General features: G+C 43.4%; 1 protein-coding gene and 1 long non-coding RNA gene across 2 annotated transcripts in view; one reads left to right on the forward strand and one right to left on the reverse strand.

Moving 5' to 3' along the window:
- LOC133011544 (dedicator of cytokinesis protein 2) overlaps positions 1–23757 on the forward strand; it is a 111710-nt gene that overhangs the window by 53123 nt on the left and 34830 nt on the right. The window contains exon 26 of the mRNA XM_061079287.1: positions 3998–4093. Coding sequence (XP_060935270.1) covers positions 3998–4093 — 96 coding nt within the window. The remainder of the gene's footprint in view (positions 1–3997; positions 4094–23757) is intronic.
- Positions 20035–20702, reverse strand: LOC133011545 (uncharacterized). The gene is made up of 3 exons (XR_009680750.1): positions 20602–20702; positions 20389–20482; positions 20035–20297 (listed from the first exon to the last, which is right to left on the reverse strand). It is a non-coding gene; the product is annotated as an uncharacterized LOC133011545 (long non-coding RNA).

A 23757-nucleotide genomic window follows, 5' to 3' on the forward strand; every position in this document is an offset into this window, starting at 1 on the left:
AGCCCCTAATCACATCTTGTACCTGAGGCGCGAAACCAACTTGTTCTTTCTGTCTCTCTACATTGTCACCTCATTTCTGCTCTCGTGCTTCATTTCCTTTTCTTTTCCTTCCAGGTCTTCTGTATAGTTTTCCAATCTTTTGCCATGTCCAACATTCATTCTATGACTGACATGTGACATTTTTCCTCTTATAACAGCAGATACAGTTTCCCACAGACACGATCAAATGTCAAGTAGGAAACAGAATCCGATCGTGTTTGTCGTAACTCGAGGCGAAACCCACGTGATTCACTCTGATGCCAGAAGCAAGCAGCAGCAACACCGGTTTGAGTTTGTCTCGACACAATTTGTATAAACATTAGATACAACCAAACAACAGGACAATAATGAACACAAAGTGCTTCCTTTTATATAGACTGCACTACCAAGGTCTCATTGATGCACACGCTCTCGACCAATCTCAACTCAGTCACGTCCAACCAAACTTTGAAGAAATGAGCACTTGGACATCCGTCAGCGTTATAAGACATGACAGAAACCATCTTTGAGTAAAATGGATTTGACATGCACTTTGACTTTTTAGTTTTGCCCATAACCCGTTCACTAATATAGAGGAGGTAGGATTTATGACCTATACAGCAGCCAGCCACTTTGGCTTCACTGGGGAAGTGTCATGTTGTCCATCTTTATATCGGGTCTATAATGTTTACCAGTGAACAGAAACAGGTGAGTGGCTACACTGTCAAGCCTCGTTTGCTCTGAAACAACACAACATCATCCCTCTAACATTGTTATCGGGAGAATACAAGAGTCAAGTATAAGAAGACATTCCCTGTATCTTTTCAGAATCATAGAAATTAATTTGAACTACCCCTGAGCTCCGTACCAGAAAATCAGATATTGCCTTCTTAAGAATGTAGTGCCTGGCCCTAAGCTATTTACTTTTCAGGCTCACAGCCGTGCAACGAAGCAGGCCTTGACCAATTAGAAACAAATTGTTTTTGGTTTCAGACGTGTCGCTGCATGTAAGTCTGCTGGAACAAAACCTTGGGTACGCTCTCAAACTAAACATCTTTAATACCCGCACATGCACACAACAGACACACAGCGGTATCCAGCCGAGGGCTTCTTAATTGCTCCTGCAAGCTGTTGACAGCCTGCTGAGTCTTTGAAGTGAAGGTATTGCTCCTTTTCTCGAGCTCTATTTATTTGGATAGCACTAATGAAGATGAGCCAGGAGAAAGAGAAAGTGAAAGTAAAACTGAGATGAGTTTGAGTCAGTTGAGTAGTAGTGGGAGACTGTCCAAAAAGATATGATACATACAACGATGTGCAGACGACAAAACCAGTGATACACAGCCTCATACAGGTTTTCCATCAAAACTACGTGAGACTGTCGGACAATAAGTTTGAAGTATTCACACGGCAGACGTTTTCCTCTGATGTCATGTCGTAGGCGTCATAGATAATGTCGTATCGGCTACTGCTGGGTTCCAGGTAGCAAGTCCAAATCTGACAACTCATTATCATTTCACTGCCTCACAATTGACCAGCAACTTAAGATTGTGAAAATCTGGATTGAAACATTAGGCCATGTCAAGATATCGCTACTGTTCTGGATACAGCGGATGTTAGTATAGCTTGAACTTGAACATTACATGGAAATATGTGTTCTTGGGATTGTTACTTATACAACCAGAAAATTAAAAAGGTTGGGTGAACAGACGGCAAAACAGTTTAACATCGATTGGCTAGTAAGTAACTAAATGCTAACGTTTGCTGTTGCTAATAGCATCTATTGTGGGGACATTTGTTGTTTTGCCTTAAAACACAGTTTGTATCCTCATATTTTTTAAGATACATTGTCCTTTCTGTTAGCGATCAATTGGAAAGCAGTTAAGTTTTAGCAATTGATCAGATTTCCTGTGTTTAAACGACTTTATCCTTTTGATAACAGCATTTCAGTTTAATTTCCACCCAGAGCGTGATGAAAATTGCGACCATAATAGTCTGGGGAATGGTCTTTAGATAAAGACATTTACTTTTTGGTTCTTATAACAAAGTGTTAGAGACACTGTCAGGATGAGGACTGGCTCTCATATCTACTTCGTAATCTAAATGTGCGTATTCAAGTACAATCAGAGAAAAAATGAAAAAACACAGCATTTATCAAAAGCCCCTCCAACGCATCGTTGTCTTATCTGGAGAAAAAAGAAAAATATGTAAGATTAGTTTTTAAAAACTTTCAGAGGGAAAAATGCACAAGAGCAGAAAAGTCGAGCCAAATAAAATCTGCTCATGGCCGTTCAAGGACAACGATAAAAACAGTGAATCAGGACTGAGAGTTAACAGCTAAACAAACAGAGGGGGTACAGTTTATTTCATAGACAATAAGGTAAATGGATTTTAAAACAAACAAAACAGGCAGACAGGGAGATTTTTGAAGGACGGGAGAGAGAGAGAACAGGTGCTCGGAGACAGAAGTAACAGAAGTAGAGGAGATGGTGGCAGGAGATGTTTTCGCTTCATCAAGTACTCTCTCGTTCTTCCCTTTGTTTTCCACCCGTCTCTCTTTTCTTCTCTGGGTGGGACCTGATTAAGTTGTCAGTCAACAGATGTCCCCAAATTATAGGGATTTTCATAGACAAACAGAGATGCAGGAAAAGACCATGCAGCAGACAGATGCCCATGTCAGACGGAGAGTTTGTGATCAGAAACTTTTGTGTTTGATAAAGGGAGGACGCTAACAGAGACATGGCTCAACAGAGAGTTCTTGCTTTTATCTTTCCTCTACCCCCAACACATTGCTTTAGTTTTTTTGATTTGTGTATCATGATGCTAATACAGATAATAGACCAGTTAAAGTTATGATCAATTGAAGTATACAACTGTTGAGTTATGTGTTTCTGTTCTGCAGGAGAGAGAGAGAGAGAGAGAGAGAGAGAGAGAGAGAGAGAGAGCGAGAGCCTCTCTGACAAACTCTTTCCAGCAGACTGAAATTCCTACAGTGAGCCAGAAAGACTTTGGCTTATTTAGAATCAACAGCTGTGCCCTAACCTATCTAGCTGAGCATGAGCTTGTGTGTGTGTGTGTGTGTGTGTGTGTCTTACTGAGCGCGTTGGACACACACACTGTGAAGTTTTCCAGGCCCCATTCCTCTTAAATTGCAGCCTTCACAGTTCATCAAGCATAATAAGCACAATATCTCAAATGTGCTTTCCATTAAAAGTGAATTTCCTGTATTTATTTAAACAATTGAATGTTTCGTCATTTATTGAGGCTCAGATGTTAAATGTACTTGCTCCAGTACATTTAACATCTGCCACTATTTGCAGTGGACAGTGTTTTCTTCTGTCTTAAATGGACTAAATGGACTAAACAACCAGAATGCATTCGGTCTTGAGTGAAGGCTCTCACTTAAGTTAAGCTGACAATAACCACTCGGCCATGCAGCTGACAAACAGTTATTTTAACATTTTATCTAAGCAACAGACGGGTCTGAGCACTGAGACAGTGTTCAATACGTCTCATCCCTTTCTTTCCCCGTGGGCGGATGCAGAAAGAGAAACATGACATGATAAGAATTAAAAAACAGGTCAGCACAAAATTGTCTATACTGAAGTTGATTAACTGAATAGAACATTTTTCAGAAGTGGAGTGGACTTTAAATTTGAGATTCAGAGAACTTTATTCTATTCAATATTTCATGTGATCAGCCATCCATCCATTCAGAACCTGAGTGAGTTTCAGTTAGAGGAGAAAACAAACGAAACCTGATGAGTCTGCAAAGTCTAGAAGAGAAAGTGTGGACAGATATTACCAGACACTGCACCGACACTATGCCTGAGCGGACGCTGCCTCAGTAGGACAGTGGCTGTTCTGCGTCTGTGTGTTTTCATTTAAGTTAATACTTGAGGAAATCTAACAATCTTTATCTGTTTTCTAACCTCCCGTCCTCCTCTGTCATCCCTCTCCATCCGTCTCTGTTTGTCCTCAGGGGGAAACGTTTCAGCACATCCAGGACATTGTGGTGTCTCTGCTGAGGATCATTAACCAGACGGTCATCACGATGGGTCGTGAGCACGCCCTGATTGTGAGTACATGCAGCTCTGCACATGCACCACATACAGTGTGCTTGACTATCTACGGGTCGTCAGATGGGTCAAACTTTGCACAAGCTTCCTTTATGTCTTTCTAAACAAGTCCACTCTCCATCCACAAGGTTTCATTCTGAACAACAAAGTGCGTTGACAACAGTACATTTTGCTTAAAATACACACTTTTATTGAACATACAAGAGGAAGATCAGGAAGAGGGGGACAACGTGGGGGCTTACATACTGCTCTGGGGGCCAGGTATTTGGGATATTGATTGGTTAAATACTCACTGTGGTGTAATCCAGGATTCTAATTGGTGGCTACTTGTAATCGAAAAAAAAGCAGCTGAAGTGGGCCCTTGTGAGATCAGTGGTCAGGATCCAAACTGCTGTGAAGGAAGCATTGGTGTGTGTGTGTGTGTGCGTGTTTGTGTGCAAAATAATGCAGCGATTGTGTTTGCAACAGGGATAAACTCTTTTTACATTTGCTCTTTTTAGATATCTGATAGCATTCAATAATTGTGTTTTCATTTTACATAGTAATTGTTTATTAATTAATGAAAACTTTTAAATGGGATAATATAACTTTGCCTGATACAGTTTTTTTGTACATATAAGATCTGCAGTGTTTGTTCTATCGTTACATTTTTTGCTCTGTTGCATTTCGAAGGACCTCTTTGCAGCAGCTGCCTGGATTAATACAGAAAAATGTATAAAGCTGTGCAAATTACCAAAAGTATATTCAATGTGATAAAGGGTCTGTTTTCTATTGGGAATAATAATTAGATTGATAGTTGACCTTGGTCTATGGTCGTTGGACATGTTGGCAGATGTTAAATTACATGTTTCGCCGATGATGCCACACATTTTGTTCAGCGATGAGTAAGGACAACCTTGATCAATAACATGAGAACAGGCCAAACTGATAGCTGGTGGACCTCTGGTTTGCACTAGTTCACATACAGTGTGGACTGAATGTGTTACCCCGTGTGTGTCTGAGTGTGAGTTTAGTGTATGTGAGCACGTATGCACGTCTGTGTGGAATCCTTGAAACAAGATTGAGATTACAGCGACACTCTTCCATTACCATCCGATGGTAATAAAGGACAGAATCAATCATTCTGTCGGTCAACGTTGACAGAATTTGAAATGAACCGAGGCAGCCGGTCACTCTTAGATCAGCTGCCCATCATAATGTCTGTTAATGTATTCTTAATGGTGCTCTCTAAACCCTGATATCCATCCAGCGGGCTGTCCGTTTCCAGAGAGCTCAGCAGGCTCTTCCTGCTCATATCCTCTCTGCGCTTCATTTGTTGCTACATTCAGGTTTGAGGCGGTGAAGCCATTAGAAGACACGGTACTCCACATTGTTCACATTCTCCTCCTTATTGCTGTAGTTTAGCCAAAATAATTGTGAGGACTTGGTCCCAGCTGCAGGCGCGAATCCGTCTTGGCGTGAATCCATCCATACGTCTCTCCACAGCAAGTCGGCCAAGTTACAATCAGTCATCCAGAGTGCCAACCCCTGTTCTCTTCATTACACAACTCACATTGGGAAAACAGTATCCTCACCATCAGTCAAATGTTAATCACAAATTAGCCGTGATAGTCTAGCTCCCGCTGAGGGAAGATCATGATGATCACTCCATCCCGCTCAGACAGATGTGAGAGGAAAGTTCAACAGCTCCTTCGGCTCTTGTTTCCTTCTTTAGAGCCTAAACTCTTTCTCTCACCTGATCCCCAGTGTGTTTTGTCAAAGATGACGATGAACTGCTGTGGAAAAAAAGTGCCATTTACATCTCCTTAAATGCCCGCGAGAAACCTTTATGCACCTGCTTCCCAGAAAGGCTCTTGTTTGTTTGTTTGTTTTCAACGCTCAAAGCCACCAGAAGCACTTCTTTCGCAGCTTCTTGACTCGAGCCTTGGTGCCGGTGCGGCTGGAAGGGGCTGGCGTGGTCGCAGGCTTGGTCAGAGCAGGTGCAGGCCCATCGCACTCTCCCTCCATGGCCTCCATAACTCCCTGGAAGCGTCCCTCCTGCTGTCGGAAATCGTGCTCCACGCTGCGGGGGGGGGGGGAGAGCAAAGGAGAGAGAAGTTGATAGGGGAGGAGAAAGGGACATGGGAGGCAGCCGGTGCTTGATTTAGAAGACTGAGGGTAGCGGCAAATCACGTGAAATGTATTCTTAGGCCTATAGCTCGTCTTTTACCTTAAGAGATTCCATGAGGTGGTAGAGAGAGAGAGAGAGAGAGAGAGAGGAGCAGAGGGAAGCAAGGACACGTGAAAACTTGACAGACATTAGAGAGAGAGGGACTGAGCGGCGGATGAGTAAAGTGTACTCACACATTGCACTTTAAAAAGAGGTTGTACTTAAATTGATTGCAGTTTTACATCATACATTAAAATCCTTTTAATTCTTATCTCGGCTCTATTCACCTTCAGCATGTTCACACCCATACACTTTCACACAGGCCTTGACGACGCACTCCTTTCACCTCTGCAGTATTCATCTGTGCTTCATGCATCGGTAGATCACAGGGTGGTGGGAGGAGAGGGAGAAAGAGAGCGGGAAAAGAGAGGAGCATTTTGCAAAATGGAGGAGCTCAAAGCAGGAGCAAGGGAGGAACTTTTTTTTCCTCCTCTGATGTGTTCAAAGAAGAAACCCTCTGGCTTTATTTCTTATGCTCCCTTTCTCACCAGCTCTCTGAAGTGTCCACAGCTGCAGGTCCTACTGTAGTAGACTTTGAGTTTTTCTCCTTTTTGCTAACTGTATTTTATATATCTGTGTGTCTGTGTGTGTGTGTGACTATGTGTGTGTGGCCAGGTTATGGTGTTTATTAACAACGTGATGAGTTAGCTGGCCAAAAACTAATCCTCCTGGATCCCAACACACTATAGCAAACACATATGTCCTCCCCTGACGTCCACGTATGCATTTTTTCCCAGCAAGCCCGAGGCTGAGTGAGGGATAATGGCAATGCACAGGGACCCTCATGGACAGAGAGAGGAAAAAGACTGCATCTCTTTTGGGAAATGGAAGGGCTTGGAAATGAAAGAAAGGCTTTAATAAAACAGTGCGAGGAGGTGAGTGCAGTATAAAGGAGGGAGACAAAAAAAAACACAGAGGGAGGTAAAGGAGGAGTGGAGGACTTCCACCGGAGGCTGGGTGAGAGGAGGGCAGAAAGGTTTACGCTCCCTGAGAAAGGGATGGAGGCAAGGAGTGAACGGAGGAGGAGGTAAAAGCTCTGATGGAAACAGAGGAAGGGAGATGGCTGTCATGAATAAGTGATGAAGATGTACTGCGACTACACAAACACAGAAAAAATATTGGCATACACACACAAAGTATAAATACAATGAAGTGATGCACCTGCACATTCAGTCAATTTACAGTCTAGTTTTAGAACGATGACTTTTCTTTGTCCTCTCTTGATTTCTCCCTCTCCATCAACTCTCTACTATCAACTCACTACCTCTCTCTACCAATATCTCTCCCTCTCACACCATTGTTTGTGGGATTACGGCACAGTGGGAAATCCTGCTGCCCCTAATCCGTTGCGCGAGCTGTCATCTCCAGCATCTGTGCGAGTGTGAGCGTGACTGTGTGTTCTCTCTGTTCCTGTTACATTTCGAGAGTTAAAGTCAGAAGTGAGGTTTACATTTGCATGCGCAGATGTGTGCCTTGCTTAGGAAAAAGTTTAGGTGCGTGTGTACGTGTCTGTGTTACATTTCTTTTTGTGTCTGAGCTGTTTAAACTTTGGGAGAAAAACAGAGGGGCTGTCAAAAGTTCCTCTCCCGCTTGTCTCTCCTCAGTCAAATTAATTAGGGCCGACAATAGCGAAAACATCTTCAGGCAGCCAGCCCACATCAAAACCACTTTTTTTCCCCTCCACCATAAATCATTAGTAAAGGATGTTTGAGTCCCACGCGTAATTCATCTTTTCCGCTTGTAGCTTTCTTTCCCTATCTTCCATCCTTTTTTACCCAGAGTCCTCCCTGAGGGTTTGATAAGGCTGTTACTGTCCAATCAAACAAACAGAGCTATTGTACTTCTGTCTCTTTTGCGTTTTTATCACAATGGGGTGCTGAAAATGTGTTTTTCCGGCATTGGTAATGTAATGTTTGTATAGAAAACTTGAATAGATAAATGAGAAGAAATATAATTGCGAAGCAGATTTTGCATTTCTGTCCCTGCAGCGTGAAATTTATTCATATCTTTCTTTGTCGGTATGTATGAGTTCGTACATCGGAATTTGTGACATGTATCCACAGATGTGTTCAATAAACGCTGAGTTTCCTCTTCGCTGGATAAATCAGGACATGTGTGTACGTGATCAAGAAATACAATGGGAAAGTGGAACGCGAATTAAATCATATGAAACTGAGGAGAGAGAAAAGAGTGATTATAAAGACGTGAGGAGAGTCGATAGGGATTACATAATGAATGTTATATTGTTCTAAGTATTGTTTTTGAACCGTGTTTTTGACTAGTTGCATAACCACTGTCTCTATACGAATATGTAGGACTTTCAAATTATATTTACATTCTGAGACTGCCAAAGATTTTTAACTTTTATTAGTTTGATTGAGATTTCTGAAGATTTGTTTCATCCATTGAATTCCATCTTCATCAACACATTTACACCAAAATTTGTGGATATATCCTGGTGTTAAATGTGGATACACTTTAAAAAATGCAATAACTCAATGCCAGCAGAGGAGTTAGCAATTATATTTATGGAATTAATTTCGTCTTACATTTGTCTTCACAAAAGTGCCAGAAACTGAGAGGCTCTCTCAACTCTGTGTCTTGTGTTGCATCTCACACAATTCAAAGGGGGGAATGCAGTTGCAAACCAATAAGAAAACAAACATTAATGTTTACTTACTCCACAAAAAAGGTGGAGCATCAGTGTCTAGATGGCATCTGTATGGTGTTTTCATTAAAGATAAATGCAAGGTGTTAGTGGGTGTTTTTGACCAGTGGAAAAGAGGCTCTAGTTTTCAGAGGAAGGCAGCTTTCCTTTAAATAAAATACTAAAACGATTATCAAAACTGTTGCCAGTTATTTCTATTGATTTTGTAATTGATCAATTCACAGACTCAGGTCTGGCAATGTTCCACCGAACCGAGTGTGTGTGTTCCCTGCCTGGGGAAGTTTTTGTGTTACTTAACATGTTTCTATATGCATACTGTTAGTAGCCATATACACTATATATGTATAGCATGTATAGGTGTATGATTAAGCTACCATGTGGCAGTCCTGTCCCCTTGGTGTTCATTAACTTCCTTGGCTGACGATCCTGCTGTGTTAATTAAGATCTAGGGGATGAGACAGGGGGATGGGAGCAGAGGAGGGGGTGTTGGAATTGGCTGCACATATCAGAAATGTTGTACAGTAGAAATGAGATGAAAATACATAGATTGAAAGTAAAACTACAGGAGAGCTGTAGATGGGATATGCAGGGTTGCTGGGAGGCGTGAGTGTTTGGGAATTTAGGAGAATTGGAATAAAGGCCCTTAAAAATCTGCTTTCATCCCTTGTGGATTGCGAGGGGTTTTGTATATGATTGTAAACAAGCAGCATCGGCTTCAAACTCTCATGCACATGAACAAGTTGGACTTAAACAAGGTTTTGATGCCGGAGTATTCCAGTTGCAGAAAGTTCATGTATCTTCTCTGTTATTTCCTGAGTTCTCCAAGAAGCTACTTTTTGTGAAACTGATCCAGTTTGTGAGAGTGAGGCAGACAGAGGAAAGCACTGGGTCGGCACTTTGTGGGAGTGGAGGATCAGGTGATTATAGCTCAGGGGATTGTCAGACACGATGAGCCACAGCTGAGCAGTTTGATCAAAAGTCAGAGATGATAGAAAGAGAGTCTGAGTATGCATCGTATGAAAAGATTTACAGAATGAGAATAAGGGAAGGATGGAGCAGAGTTGAGGATTTACTGTATGTTGTGTCAGATTGCGGATGTGCATCTCTGTGGACTGTAGAGGATCTAAGAATGCGATTACTACTTAGGTCACACACACACACACACACACACACACACACACACACACACACACACACTGACTCACAAGGGAAGGCTGCAACAGGAAAGACACATCATTTGCTTAATTTGTTTGTTTGCACACAACATTATTTTATGTTTAAATAGCTTTCTTCCACCATGAGTTCCTTCTGAATTATAAACCGCAAAGATCTTACTCTAAGATGTTTCACATGTTAGGAATATATTTTATGGGTTGTGCAATTAATATAGTGGCATAAAACGGCAGCGGCAGCAGGACACCAGGAAGAAAGGGAAATAAAAAAAAGAAGAGATGTGCTAAATATGAGATAAAACCTTGAAAAAGCTGAAAAAAACAAGAGGAAGTGGAATATTTTTCAAAGCTACAAAAGCCTTCGGGTGACGATTCAGTTCTGACTATGACGTTAAAGGCGAGACCGATTAGTCATTGTTGGGTTATGTAATGCACTGAGCTCATTACCTGTAGATGATGCAGGCCGTCTTTTGGCAGGTGGGGCAGTTGTTTATGTCCTGACCAGTTCTGTATTTGCTGCGACTGTAGAAGACAACAGATGGAAAACAGTCACACACATTTGCTAAGGTTAAGTTTAACATGTGTTCATGTGAATGGTGCATTGGGTTAGGTCGTTTAGAAAACATGATGTTCAGAAAACATCACTTTTCTCAAACTGTCCATTGCTGCAGCTCCTAAAGAGGGTGAGACATCTCACACAAGAGCATACATGGAAAACACAAACACAAAAGCTGCTACACAAATGTAAAAATCACAGCACAACTACTACCTTAAGCGGAGGCTGGCTTAACTGGATTTTCACAACTGACAGCTAACTCATCCGCAGTAAGTAAGACGGCTTGTTTCATTTTCATCACGCCCTCACTTACATCGTGGTTGTGTTCTGTTGTGTGTCTCTTGCAGTTGTCTTATGGTTTTCACATTTGTGTTTTCCACGCTTGTGTGAGCCATATACATATAAGCCTCTGTCTGAATTGGTTGGTGCTTGGTTTTGGCTCCTGTCTCTTAAAGGCCCCTCCTCCCCATAAAGCCCAGTCCGCTCTAATTGGCCAGCTGGCTTACTCTGATATGATTGGTCCTCCACTTCCAGCACATGTCGGCCTCTGTTTCACTTTTTCTTGCTTTGTTAAGGAATGTGCCCAGCCATCCGATAAGCGTGCATTATGCAAATATGGGGTATAATGATGTCACATTCCATCACGATGATGCAGTGGCATCGGCCAGACTAGTGACAAGGTGTTCCGGGAGCAGTGTGTTCATTAGAGACGGACCGCAGAACTTTTACCTTCACAAAAAACCCATAACATGCTAAAGGAAAGTGACAGATACGTCTCCTTAAACAACTCGTGGTGTTTCTCAATATTCAACACGATACGGTGATGTAATGGGGGTAAATAATTGTAACAAATAGCGATTCAAGCTTTCCTTGAGTGGAAATCGCTCGCTCTCTTGATTTCTGAAGTCCCAGCTGTTGCTCTCTCCACCTACACATACTCAATACAGATACATCACTGTGTCGGGGGTCGTCATATGGCGCAGAATAGCTTGTAATATTCAGTGCGTGTGATGGATCCCAACAGGAGTATGAAAGGCCTGAATAATCCCAGTGGGTAAAAACCTGTGTGTTTAGTATTCCAGGCAGGTTTAAAACTGTTACTAAGCATTAGTGGTTCAGTGAAAATCGTTTTGTTGAGAATTCATGTGTATTGCAAATAAGATGTGCAGATTGTGTTATCGAGTTTGAACAGGTCTACAGATCTACATAAGTGTTGGAGATAGAAGATATTTAAAATAAACATCCGACAAGCTCATGCTGACTGCCAGGTAATTAAAACTCTTCATCGATGCCAAGATTTCTTTGGCTTTCCCTGTACAAAGCTGATTGGATTGTGAGTGTGGAGAGTGTGTCTGATTTATGTTGATAAAGTCGACATTTTAATTACATCAAGAGAGACTGTGTGACTGGCATCGGCTTTCTTTTTTTCCCCTCTCTCCCCATACCAGTCTGTATCAAAGAAAACAACAGGAAGAGAAGACAACGATTTGCTTCAGGAGAGAAAAGAATACGAGGATCCGGGCTCGGCCGACACTTTTAACAGAGCGGCCCTTTCATTAACAACATCAGATACACACAGGCCCTCCAACTCTTACTTTTCTCTTTCTTTTCATGTCTTTTTCTCACCAGCTCTCATTTTCTCTCTCTTCCTCCTCAGTCTGCCTCTCTGTCCCTTCTACTCTATTTATCTCACACACTTAGTATAAGCTATTAGCATCCTTACAACCACACAGACACTGAAGGATATGAATACCTAATCGTAAACAGCCACAGACTCGGGGCAGAACAACATGTACACTGAGTTTAGGAGCCTTATTGTGCAGCTTAAACATTAATTGCATTCCTCAAAGGTAATCTGATGGGGATAAGTCTGGAGCTAGAGACATCTGTTAACCCTGAACGTGAAGGAGAATGGATGAGAGAAATGGAGGGAGTAAAAACACGTGGAGAGAGAGCTTATGGAAATATAGGAACATTATTGTTATGAAAGAGATTAGATGAGAGGTCAAGGTAAGCAGCGTAGTTTATCGCGTTAATGGAACCAGTCAATACATGGTGCTAGGAAGGAATATGGTAAAAGCACAGGTAGGAGAAAAACTAGGTGTAATTGTGAAGAGGAGGATGAGAATGGAAAGCAATCTGGGAGATTTTGTCAGAGCCGACAATGGGAGAAAAATCAAAGAACTGGGATGGGTTAGATGGCTGAGTCCCAGTATATACGATGAGGTGAAAGATTGAGGAGAGAGGTAGAAAATTCATTATTTATGAATGAGGGAATGACAGGTGAGCGTGCGGAGGAGGAGAACAGGATGAATCGCTTGACGCAGCCTAAAGAGCCTCGGCGATAGAGGTGGGCATTGATCGAAATTAAGTGACTATGGGAAACCGACTGGGATGCACAGATGAGAGAAAGGATGGATGTGGTGCAGGAGGATAAAGGAACCAGCAGGAGAGAGAAAGAAGTCATGAATATGCTTTGGTGGGAACTACGGTATCTCAGAGGGGACTCTGTTCCTCCTGGGTCTATAAATCCTTTAAAGTTTATAAGGTAAAAGAACAAAAGGAGATATAAGCAGCTGCTAACATTGACTTTAGGCTGGCATGTATTACGTATCCCTGCTGGATTGGATCACACATGCACACACACACACACGCAAACGCACACACACACACACACACACACACACACACACACACACACACACACACACACACACACACACACACTAGAACAATTCTCCACATCCCTGACATTTAAAATCTATTACACAGACTTGAACTTGTGTCAGTGTACACATGATATCGCCATAAAAACCCAAACGCAGCCTCTTCTCAATCTTGTGGACTCCCTTGACACTCTCCTCTTTCTCTATCTCTCTCTTTTCTCCCTTTATCCCTCCAGCTTCCAATGTCACTATCTTCCTTTAGAACTTGCTCTTGCGGTGAATGTCTCTACCTCTCCTTCATCTTCTTGGCTGGTCTGCATCAGTGGGGCAAGCCCTGCGTCTGTCAGTGACAGACTGACTGATAAAGTTGTACCACTATAGTCAGCTGAATATAGTAGAGCTACACCACTGATCCACCGGCCGAGTGTTGGAACACCCTCACTGACCACAGACAGTTTATTTTACACCATCAGGGTGCATTTACTGGCAGACTAGATTTACCAGTTTAGGTAAGGCAGGTTTTCTGTCTGCTAGCACATCTCTCCATAGCCATGAATCAGCTTCTAACTTCCTTCTGAGGGATGAATACCTCTGCCAAGCAGGAGACAGTTTTTCACCACCCCCTTCTGTTATGTTTGGTTTGCTTGTTTGTTAGCAAATCTGATCTTTTCTTATTTTCTACCTTTGGTGCGGCTCCAGGAAGGTTTTGGCACTTTCTTAAATATTGCAAGATGTTTTTCAACATTTTGACAATTTTCCCACCATTTAGGGAAATGATATCTATGAGCCTGACTCAATTTAAGGGGACTGTTGGGCTTTGGGAGAAGGCACATGCTCTACCGAGGTCTATTCTACATTTATCACTAAATATAACAGTACAGTACAGCCATTGCCTTTGGCTTATGTGTTTGATGATTTTGCCAAATAACCAATCAGTTGCAAAGATATTATATAAGTGCAGAGCAGCAGCTTGGAAATGGCTCTGAAGTGGCTGCTGCCCAACGTGTAGTCCTGCGTTTGAATGGGCTGCGTTTACTTGTTCTGTAGTCTGACACCAGAAGGAGAAAAACATGACAATGAGAGCAGCTTCACTGGGAATTTAGCTTTGTAAAAATACTGTAAATGTGAGCATGGGGAGTTGGAGAGCAACAAATGCATAAAGGGTTGAAGCTGGCTGTCAGGAGGGAGAATGCTCAATGCGTAATCAAAATGCTAATTAGCGTGATACACCATCGGGTGGCATTTCGTGACTTTCTGAGTTGTCGCTATTTTTTCGATTTGAAGAAGTTGTTTACAGTGGTTCCACAACCACAACTTTGTCCTCAATTTATCACATTACATGGTCCAGCCTTGGTTTTGAACTAGTCTTGTTCCTCTGTCCCTTATCCTCCTCTCTTCCTCTTTTCTCACTCTGGTATCTACCCACCATTTTCTTTTATCCATCCATCCATCCATTCATTATTCATTATACTGTCAATCCCAGCTGACATTGGGCCAGAGACAGGGTAGAGTGCTGCCCCTCCTCTATTTCAAAATTTTCATTTTTTATATTCATACATCCCCCATGCAGTCTCCCACTCTATTCCCTCCCTACCTCCCTTCTCTCACCCTTCGCTGAGGGCCTTGCTCTTCTCCAGGTCTTGGATGACATTGAGAAGCACCTTGATCTTCTCCTGATTGGACACCAGGTTCTCCTCCACACTCTGCAGCTGCCTCTCGATCCCGCGCGGCGCACTCCCCGTGTGTCCGGCCACCAATCCTCCCGGAGCCCCATTACATTGTGCTTTCATATGAGTCTTACAAGGCAGTGTGTGGTCGTCGAATGATTTGCTCTGCTGTTTTGTGTAGTCCTTGAGTTGGATCCGCCCCGAGGGTGTTTTACTGGGAGTGCTGGGAGCCTCCTGTGTGTTTTTGGTTTGTGCCACAGGTGTGGATGGTTTGGAACGAGAAGCTTTCGGAGAGTTTTTCAGCGGTGGAGTGTTGGTAGACTTTGAGTCATCGCTAAGGGAAGCAGCTGCAGGTTTAGTTGCGATATTGACAAGTGTGTGTTGGTGTGTGTTTTCATCTGCTTGCTGGATTTTAGCCTTGTTGTGTTTACCGGCGGACTGTGTTTGTGTCACCTGTGTGGGTGGCGCGTGTTCTTGTTGTGTGTTTGTGGCAGCTGTGGACGTGCCTGTGTTGTTGTGCCCGTTTGTGTCAGTTGTTTGTGTGGCCGAGTTCTTGTAATGAGTGAAGTCTGCAGAATGTGGCCTTGTCTGCTGCTTCGAGTCCTTTGTTTTGTTCTGACTTTGTGATGCCTGGTTGGAATGTGAGCTCTGTGTTTTCGGTATGGTGTGAGACAGCTGTGGTATCTGTGATGGTTTGACCGATGTGTGTGGGGGGGTGTTCGCTGTGTCTGTCTTTTTGGCGTTCGACTGAGTGTCCACAACAGAGTCCTTTTTTGAGTGGTGGCTGGGGGCCACGGACGGTTTCCTAAGCGGATTCGGTAGAGTCTGGCTGGCTGTGATTTGATTGACAGCCTTCCTGCGACATGCGCCCGTGCACGGTGTTATCTGTGATCGTCTCCTCCCGCAAGTCTCACAGAGGCGAACCGGGGAATTCGCCATCATTCGACAGGGCCGAGGTGGGGTGGCGTGCACGGGCACACAAGAACTCCCCGTCTTTAAAACAGTACGGTGGCTCTCTCCGCGCAATGACTGCACCCTCCTCCTCTCACAGGCCGGCTCCTTTCCTTCTGTGGCCTCAGTGCAAACCCCTCCCACCATGTCCGATGCTACAATGCTGCCATTTGTATACCGAGCTGTCTTTTTACCCCTTGTGTCCTTGGGGTTTGTCCGAATGCTTTTGATCTGGCAGTAAACTCCGCTGCCTGACCCTTGTGACCCCATATCGTCCTGCGTCAGGATGTTAATCTCGTTCTGAGATGTCTCCTTGGAGCCCGGCAGACAGTTGCTGTCACTTCTGAGAACTCCCTCTGCTTTTGTTGTTTTGTCTGTTGTCAAGGTGAGGGGATGATGTGTGTGGGTTGATTGGCTGCTGTGTCGTTTGATGGAGGGGAGAAATCGCAGTCCGGGAGACGTCTGCACCCCGACACTGCACAGTGGGCCCCATCGCCCCCCCGCCAGGGGGACTCCTAGCGCAGGCACTGGATTAGTTGGGTCAGCCACTCTCCTGCCCATACTCCTCTGCAGGTTGGTCTCAGCCCCCTGAGGAGCTGAATGGGAAGGAGGCAAAGAAGGACATCAGCCAACGAGAGCAGGATTATATCCCATAGAATGCAGCTGTTTTTTTTTTACTCCAAGTCGATATGTGTGGCAGTGTGAGAAAGTTTGTATGTGGAAGGCGGAGAAAGAAATTCAATATCCAATAAAGCTATCAGCTCTCAATGTCCTTCCATTAAGGCCCTCCTTAGTAGCTCGACTACTTCTGATTGGACATCACTCAGTCTCACACCAGTAGTCTGTAGATGATGAGCTCGATGGGTTCTCTGGGTACTGCTGGTTTGCCCTGCAGAGAGGGAGATAGGAAAAAGAGAGGCAATGAATGAGATGAATGACAGAAGAAAGGGCGCAGAAGGGGAATAAATAATCCGACTGGCAGAGAGACACAGACATTAGGCACGTAAATCCCCATATAAAAGCTTCGACCTCCACAGAATGCACACACTGACCGGATCGATAGAACTCTATCAACCTCTTATTAGACCAGGAGGTGGGTGGCAGTTGCGGAGGCAAAACTCTAAATCCCATCAGGTTGTTGCTCTGGAAGGAGCAGAGAAGAATTGAGACGTCTCAAGGGTAAAAGTTTATGTCTATAAAGTTGCAAGTTCCACACACTCACTGGAGCTTCTGTCGATTAATCTGAATTTGCAGATGTCATTGCAGTCTGTCATTACGTGATGGCAGAGTGTGACACATTTCAAATGATGCTCTGTTCGCCTCCCACAACAGTATGTAAACTGATGATGCATCGGAAGCAGCTTTGGAATCTGTTTAGAGAGTTCTGCATAATGTTTTGGTAACTGTGGCTAAGAGGGTAGAGCGGTCGTCCTCTAACCAGAAGGTCGGTGGTTCAGCATGCTGAAGTGTCCTTGGGCAAAATACTGAACCCGTAGTTGCTGCACGTAGATGCACTGTATGGATGTCTGTGCGTGTGAATGTATGAATGGCAAAAACTGTGCAGCTTTTACAGACCTGCACCGTGTGCAAAAAACAATTCCACACTTAAGGAGAAGGAAACTGATAAAGCCTATTTATCCCTTAATTACACTAATGAAAGCACAATTCTGAATATTATATTCCGTCTCTTCCATTAGATTCTAATGAGTCCTGCACATTGGACCTTTTAAAGCCTCATTTAGTTTTGTATTAATATGCTTGGTCACATTATCGGGAATTTTGAAAGGCAAGCAAACTTAATGATCTGATTCTAATCACTTCAGATCACTGAAAACCTCCATCCTGCACTTTGACACAGATTAACTGATGAAATTGGGGTAAGATAATTATATACCCGAGTTTTCCCTTTGAGGAAATTGGGTCATTGCAGCTGCAAATATTAGAGCTGTCCACCAAAGGAGAAAAGACGGCACACATGAAAAGACTAAACGGAGGCGTTTTACATTTTTAGGAGGATGAAAAAGTGGTTTGACACACATTTGTCCGGTTAAAATCGCTTTGCTCTGGTAGTTCTGTGCTGTGGTTGATGGGACTCCAAAGTGTTTTTTCACAAACTATAAACATTCACCCATCTAGATTCAGGTCAGCACATTTTTTTTCTCCTGGTCACCTTGATTTAATCCGACCACTGGCCCACCTGGGATCCCCCACAAAGCCAGGATGCTGTTGATTCCTCACAGATGTTTAGCCAGACGACAGAAGGTCTGTTCGCAAAAGATAATTTGTGCATGAAATCAGGCTCATCCAAGGCGTCAGAATGAAGTCTTCATTGTCCTCATTCTTCCCCACTATCCTTTATAATAGTGTTGTCCTTTTATTACGGCCATCGTGTGATGTCAAACCAGCTGGCCCACACGCACACAGAGAGGAGCTTTTCATGCCAGCTGGTGCAACATGACAGCACAGATGCTTGTTGCATAGGGTCACAACTGGGCCAGTGTGATGTTTTTCCAAAAATAAATGAAATATGGCCTTTTTCACCTATTATCTTAAGAACCCATGAGATTACTACCCTAAACTAAAAGTTTTTCATGCGAAGGCTGAAAAATAAAGCTCAAAGCTGACAAAGCTCGGCTGTGAGACTTTCCAGAAGTTTCCCGAGCCTGTCAATCTGTCTGTAGTAGTTAGAAATATGTTCTCAGCCCGGGACAGGTACTAACTCAACCTGACTGTGATGAGCCTGGCTGCCGCTCTAATAGTTCATATGTATTCAGGGTGAGATTCCTGTGCACATCCACTCATATCAATGCTCTGTGTGACCTGTGGAAGCTCATTTTGAAGCTTGGTGGCACGAGCTGTTTTGACAGCCCAAGCAGCACAACATTTTGGGCACATATATTTCTTTCCCCATGGCAGGAAGTGTAATTAATAACCTTAGACTCTTTGGAAGTTCAGTTTTCATTTCAGATCATAACAGATTAAAACAGAATGATTACAGATTATTATGCTGGGGGGTCTGCCCATCAGCCACAGGGCAGGATTGGAATCAGTAAAAATTTAGATTGTGTTCAGCCTGCATCTGTAACTTTCTACATATAAATTTAAGACAATTGTCAGTGACACACAGGACTGCACAATTACTTCTCATGACACAATTCCTGGCAAATAGTGTTACTGCAGAGCATTAGTGTCAGACAGTGCAGCAGAGGTAGGTCGAGACCTAAGAAACAGTTCCCATAGAGAGCAAACACTCTTAAGGTGGAGAGAAAAACTCTTTTAATAGGAAGAAAACTCAAAACAAGCAAACCAAGGGCAGGCGGCTGACCATCTGCCTCGACCAGTTGGAATAAGAAGAGAGGAAGAGGAGGAAGAGGGAGAGCAGAAGAGAGAGAGAGAGAGAGACCAGAAACAGTTTCTTTACTGCTTTGATTGTATTAATAGTAGCAGTGATACTTATAATTTAAAGACGTCATCAATAATATCAACCACTAGACGAAAAGCAGTATTATTGTCACAGTGAACCTCTACGGACAGGCCTAATCCCCTGCTGTAACCAACTGTTTCCATGATGTTACCTCGGCGTTCGCCAGTGAAGACAAGGTGGGTCTATCGGCGTTTGCGGACCTTAAGGGGGATTTGGAGAACAAAGGAGAGAGCCGCGGGGGGGCTCGCTGAGCCTCGCGGACCGATCGCGACGTGTGATCTAATTAGCATATGAATCGGAGTCCAGCCGCTGGCTAGAACCTCTCTCTACTCACCATTGGAGGAAACCACAGACCCTTGAAACTAATGTCACTCGTGATTGGCTGGTAGAAGTGTTGCTATTGGTCACCTTATGGGTCATTGCAGTGCACACGTGGGGTCACAGCATTCCGCACGTGGGGTAAGCCCCTCCCACACAATATTTATAATAAAAATGTATATATTAATATTTATTATTATTTATAAGTAAGCCTTTACCAAAAGCACTGCAGTTAATTAAAACTAAACATTCATGTGATGCTTGATGCTATAGGTGAACATATTGTACAGGGAACAAATGTGAACAAGGTATATGTGGAGTGTAAGCTTTATTTACATACAGCAAAAATATTGTACAAAAACTCAGATGAGGCTTGAAATGTTTCTCTGCAGCCTCTGGGTCATGACTTCTTTGTGGGACTCTGTCTGAATCTTCTCCAGTGTGTAGACGTCTGTGGTGTGTAGCTGTGAGATCCAGTGTAGCTTCCAGTCTTATATGAAGTGTGGGACACAGGTCGGTGTGCTCCTGGCTGTGGAAGGATGGATCCATGTCATCTGTCCCGCTTCAATCAGCTGTAAACACATTCAGTAAAATTAGCACAGTTCAATGACAACATACACCTTTACATGTAACTGGAAAATTATTTAATGAATATAACCTTACCCTCTTTCTTCTCCGACAACTCCTCAATGCTGATGTAAGGTCTGGTCGGATCATACTGGCTCATAGTGTGTCTTTGTACGTCATGGACAGGCAGCTGGAAAACAACACATGTAACATGACTTTATTATTAATAAACGGAAATAGCCGCGCTGCATCACCGTTGGAAGATCCACAGCAAAAAAACACCAAAACAATTCATAAACATATACTTACATTCAATGGCTTAATTTTCTGCACTTTAAATCCGGACTTTCAGCGTCTCAGCCTAACGCCTCTTAGTTTGTGTGTGTGTGTGTGTGTGTGGGGGGGGGGGGGGGGGGGGGGGGGGGCTGAGGCTGTGAAAACATACAGAAAAAAGTCACGTTGATGAAAAAACTTAACGAGAACAAACTGTTACATCTAAGCAATTCATACATATTTACACATGCACTAGATCTGCTCCAGCACTCGATGCTGTATTCGTATTTTAGCAACTTTCTCGCTATCCCAAAGAGTGGCGGACATGCTTTCAGATGTACCAGTTAGCTTAGTGGTTAGCATGGCGTCTCTAGCTCACCGTAACTCAGGGACTGTGCATCCGTCTTCTCCGCCTCGACTCGTCCACACCGGGCCCGCGGCTCTGCCTCCACACGCACTCATCTTCTCCTCCAGGGAACAGCGTCGTGTCGACTTCAGCAAGTTATTTACCCCGAAAACAGAGTCACTCGTACGGGACAAGCTAAACACGACCCGCTTCCTGTCTGCGGGACACTCGACGCTGCTGCACGGCGTTTACGAGGCTCTGATTGGACGAGTCCATCAGCTGATGACGCGAGTGGGTGACGTGAGCAGCGGTTACTTCACATGGGATAAGTATTTGACTGAGGCCAGGTTTATTTTTTGTGGTGTTTAGTACATTTACACACATGATTCACGCTGTTCTGTGTTCGTAACCTTATAGTTGAATGCACTTATTGTAAGTCGCTTTGGATAAAAGTGTTGACTGTTTTAATGGAATACTGAGAAAGTTTAATAACAACAATTAGACAATTGAAGTTCAAATTATGAAGGAATTTAAGCTCTATATTGTGTCTCCTTTATATTTAAAATAATAATCAAACTGAGTGGAGATGTATGTTGTATCCAAACAGCCGGCTGCTGTGTTTTGTCACTGTGCAGTCCATGGGGGATTAAATATTACACTGAAAAAATAAATCATTAAATCAATGAATGTTTCATAGCAATTTTGAAAGTAGTGGTGAAAATGTACCATTTATAATTCATGGAACAGCTTAGTTTGCCATTGACATGTGAATTTGATGCCAGTATTTTGGGAGGACAGATATTTTTATGGAAAGCCAGTAGAAGTTTGGAGCTTACAGGACACAGATGATCATACCCAGCATCATTTATTTGCTGGTAGAGGTGTGGTTTACACTTCCTCTGTGCATTTAACCAGCACAATTGAAAAAGTGACTGTAATCATGCCACTCTGTACAGTTGTTGAGATTTAGGATTGTTTTGGATGACAATAAAAATTTGAAATAAAGTGCATTGTTTCATTTCTTTTGACTGCATTGACCTTTGTTCGTGGTATACAATATAATTCATTATAGCACACTTACTTACTTAAGAACAATTTAAAATTTCAGGTTTAATATTTATTTTAAGCCTGGTTTACTCAGCCAGATAGTTTGTTGGTGCCTCTTACACATTGGTGTTATCTGCTCTCAGGGAAACTGATTTGCATTTGTGAAGCTCAGAGCATTGTCATTTGCATGTGAAAGCGTCCTCTAGGAGTTGGAGCAGGGGGGGTCAAATCTCAACAGCTCACAGGCTTGACAACTGCAGGAACCCTGAGCGTTTCCTTTGCTGCCTGCAGATACGTGTGAAAGTCGTTAACCGAAGGATGTGCCAACACTTCTCTGCGACACAGATTGACACAAACGCTTCTTTTCATGCAGTGAACAGCAATGATGGAATCCATCCATCCATCCATCCATTATCGTTACTGTTTATCTTTTGGGGGTTGCAGGGGAAGCTGGAAACATTCCCAGTTGACATTGGGCGAGAGGCTGGGTCAAGTCACCAGTGTGTCGCAGGACCGACCAACAGAAACAAACACACTCACATTCACACCTACTGTCAATTTAGAGTCTCCACTTAACTCCATACGACATGCCTTTGGAGGAAGCCGGGGGGGTACGTGGAGGAAACCCGCGGACCACTGCAGCAATGGGAGCAGCACTAATTCATAATATTAACTGTAATGACAATACTAGCTAAAAGAATGTCTGTTTCACTGACCTAAAGCTGCTCTTTATAAAAAATATATATATTATATCAAATATTTATATAAATACACTGATGCCGGGTTTGGCTGAAGGAAGGTTGTATCGCCTGGGAGACGGCAAGTGGTGATGGGGGCACGAGTAATTGACAGTCCAGACGGTTTGTGATTGGTTACCCTGGCAACTGCGGTAACCACTTTCCTGGAGAGGACCACAGAGGTCTCGACCCAGAGTCCAAGCGTTGTTTCCGTGTGTGTGTGTGTGTGTGTGTGTGTGTGTGTGTGTGTGTGTGTGTGTGTGTGTGTGTGTGTGTGTGTGTGTGTGTGTGTGTGTGTGTGTGTGTGTGTGTGTGTGTGTGTATGTGTGTATGTAATCTGTTTGCAAAGCAGGCCAGCAGCTGGATGAGAAGCTGACTGAGATGTGTTGTTTGCAAAAAGAAATTGCAAGTGATGATGATATTTTTTTTTCTGGGACAGCCAGACAGATAAATAGGGAGAGAGAGAGAGAGGGGGGAGGAAAGAGAAAGAGTGAGCCTGTGTTTGTGTTTGTAACAGAGCCTGTGTGTGTGTGTGTGTGTGTGTGTGTGCGTGTGTGTGTGTGTGTGTGTGTGTGTGTGTGTGTGTGTGTGTGTGTGTGTGTGTGTGTGTGTGTGTGTGTGTGTGACTGTCATCAAGCAGTTTGCTTTGGGAACTCAGACTAAGTCAATTGAAGGAAATTTCACTGCAGCTCATTTCCAAGCGTTTGTCTTTCCAACAGCAGCCGCACACTTGACAGCACAGCACCTGCTGCAACAAACTGTCTCTCTCTCTCTCTCTCTTTCTTCTCTGTCACCCCCTTTTCATATGTGTGTGTGTGGGTGACAACAATTTCAAGTTCCAGACTTCACCCTGGACCTGCAGCCTGTCAGCCATATCTTAGGAAATCACTCTCTGTGATTCACACATCTCTCTTTCTCTCTGCCTTTCTATCCCCTCCTTCCTTTCACAAAGTGGAATCAGAGCATGTGGTGGGTGTCGCCATACACGATAAGTAAAGGTTCAGGTAACCAGAGGATATTTAGTTTGGAATTGGTCCAAAGGTATAACGAGGTAAAGGCGTA

This window comes from Limanda limanda, chromosome 10 (genome assembly GCF_963576545.1).
Source record: "Limanda limanda chromosome 10, fLimLim1.1, whole genome shotgun sequence".
In the NCBI taxonomy this organism is placed as follows: Eukaryota; Metazoa; Chordata; class Actinopteri; order Pleuronectiformes; family Pleuronectidae; genus Limanda; species Limanda limanda.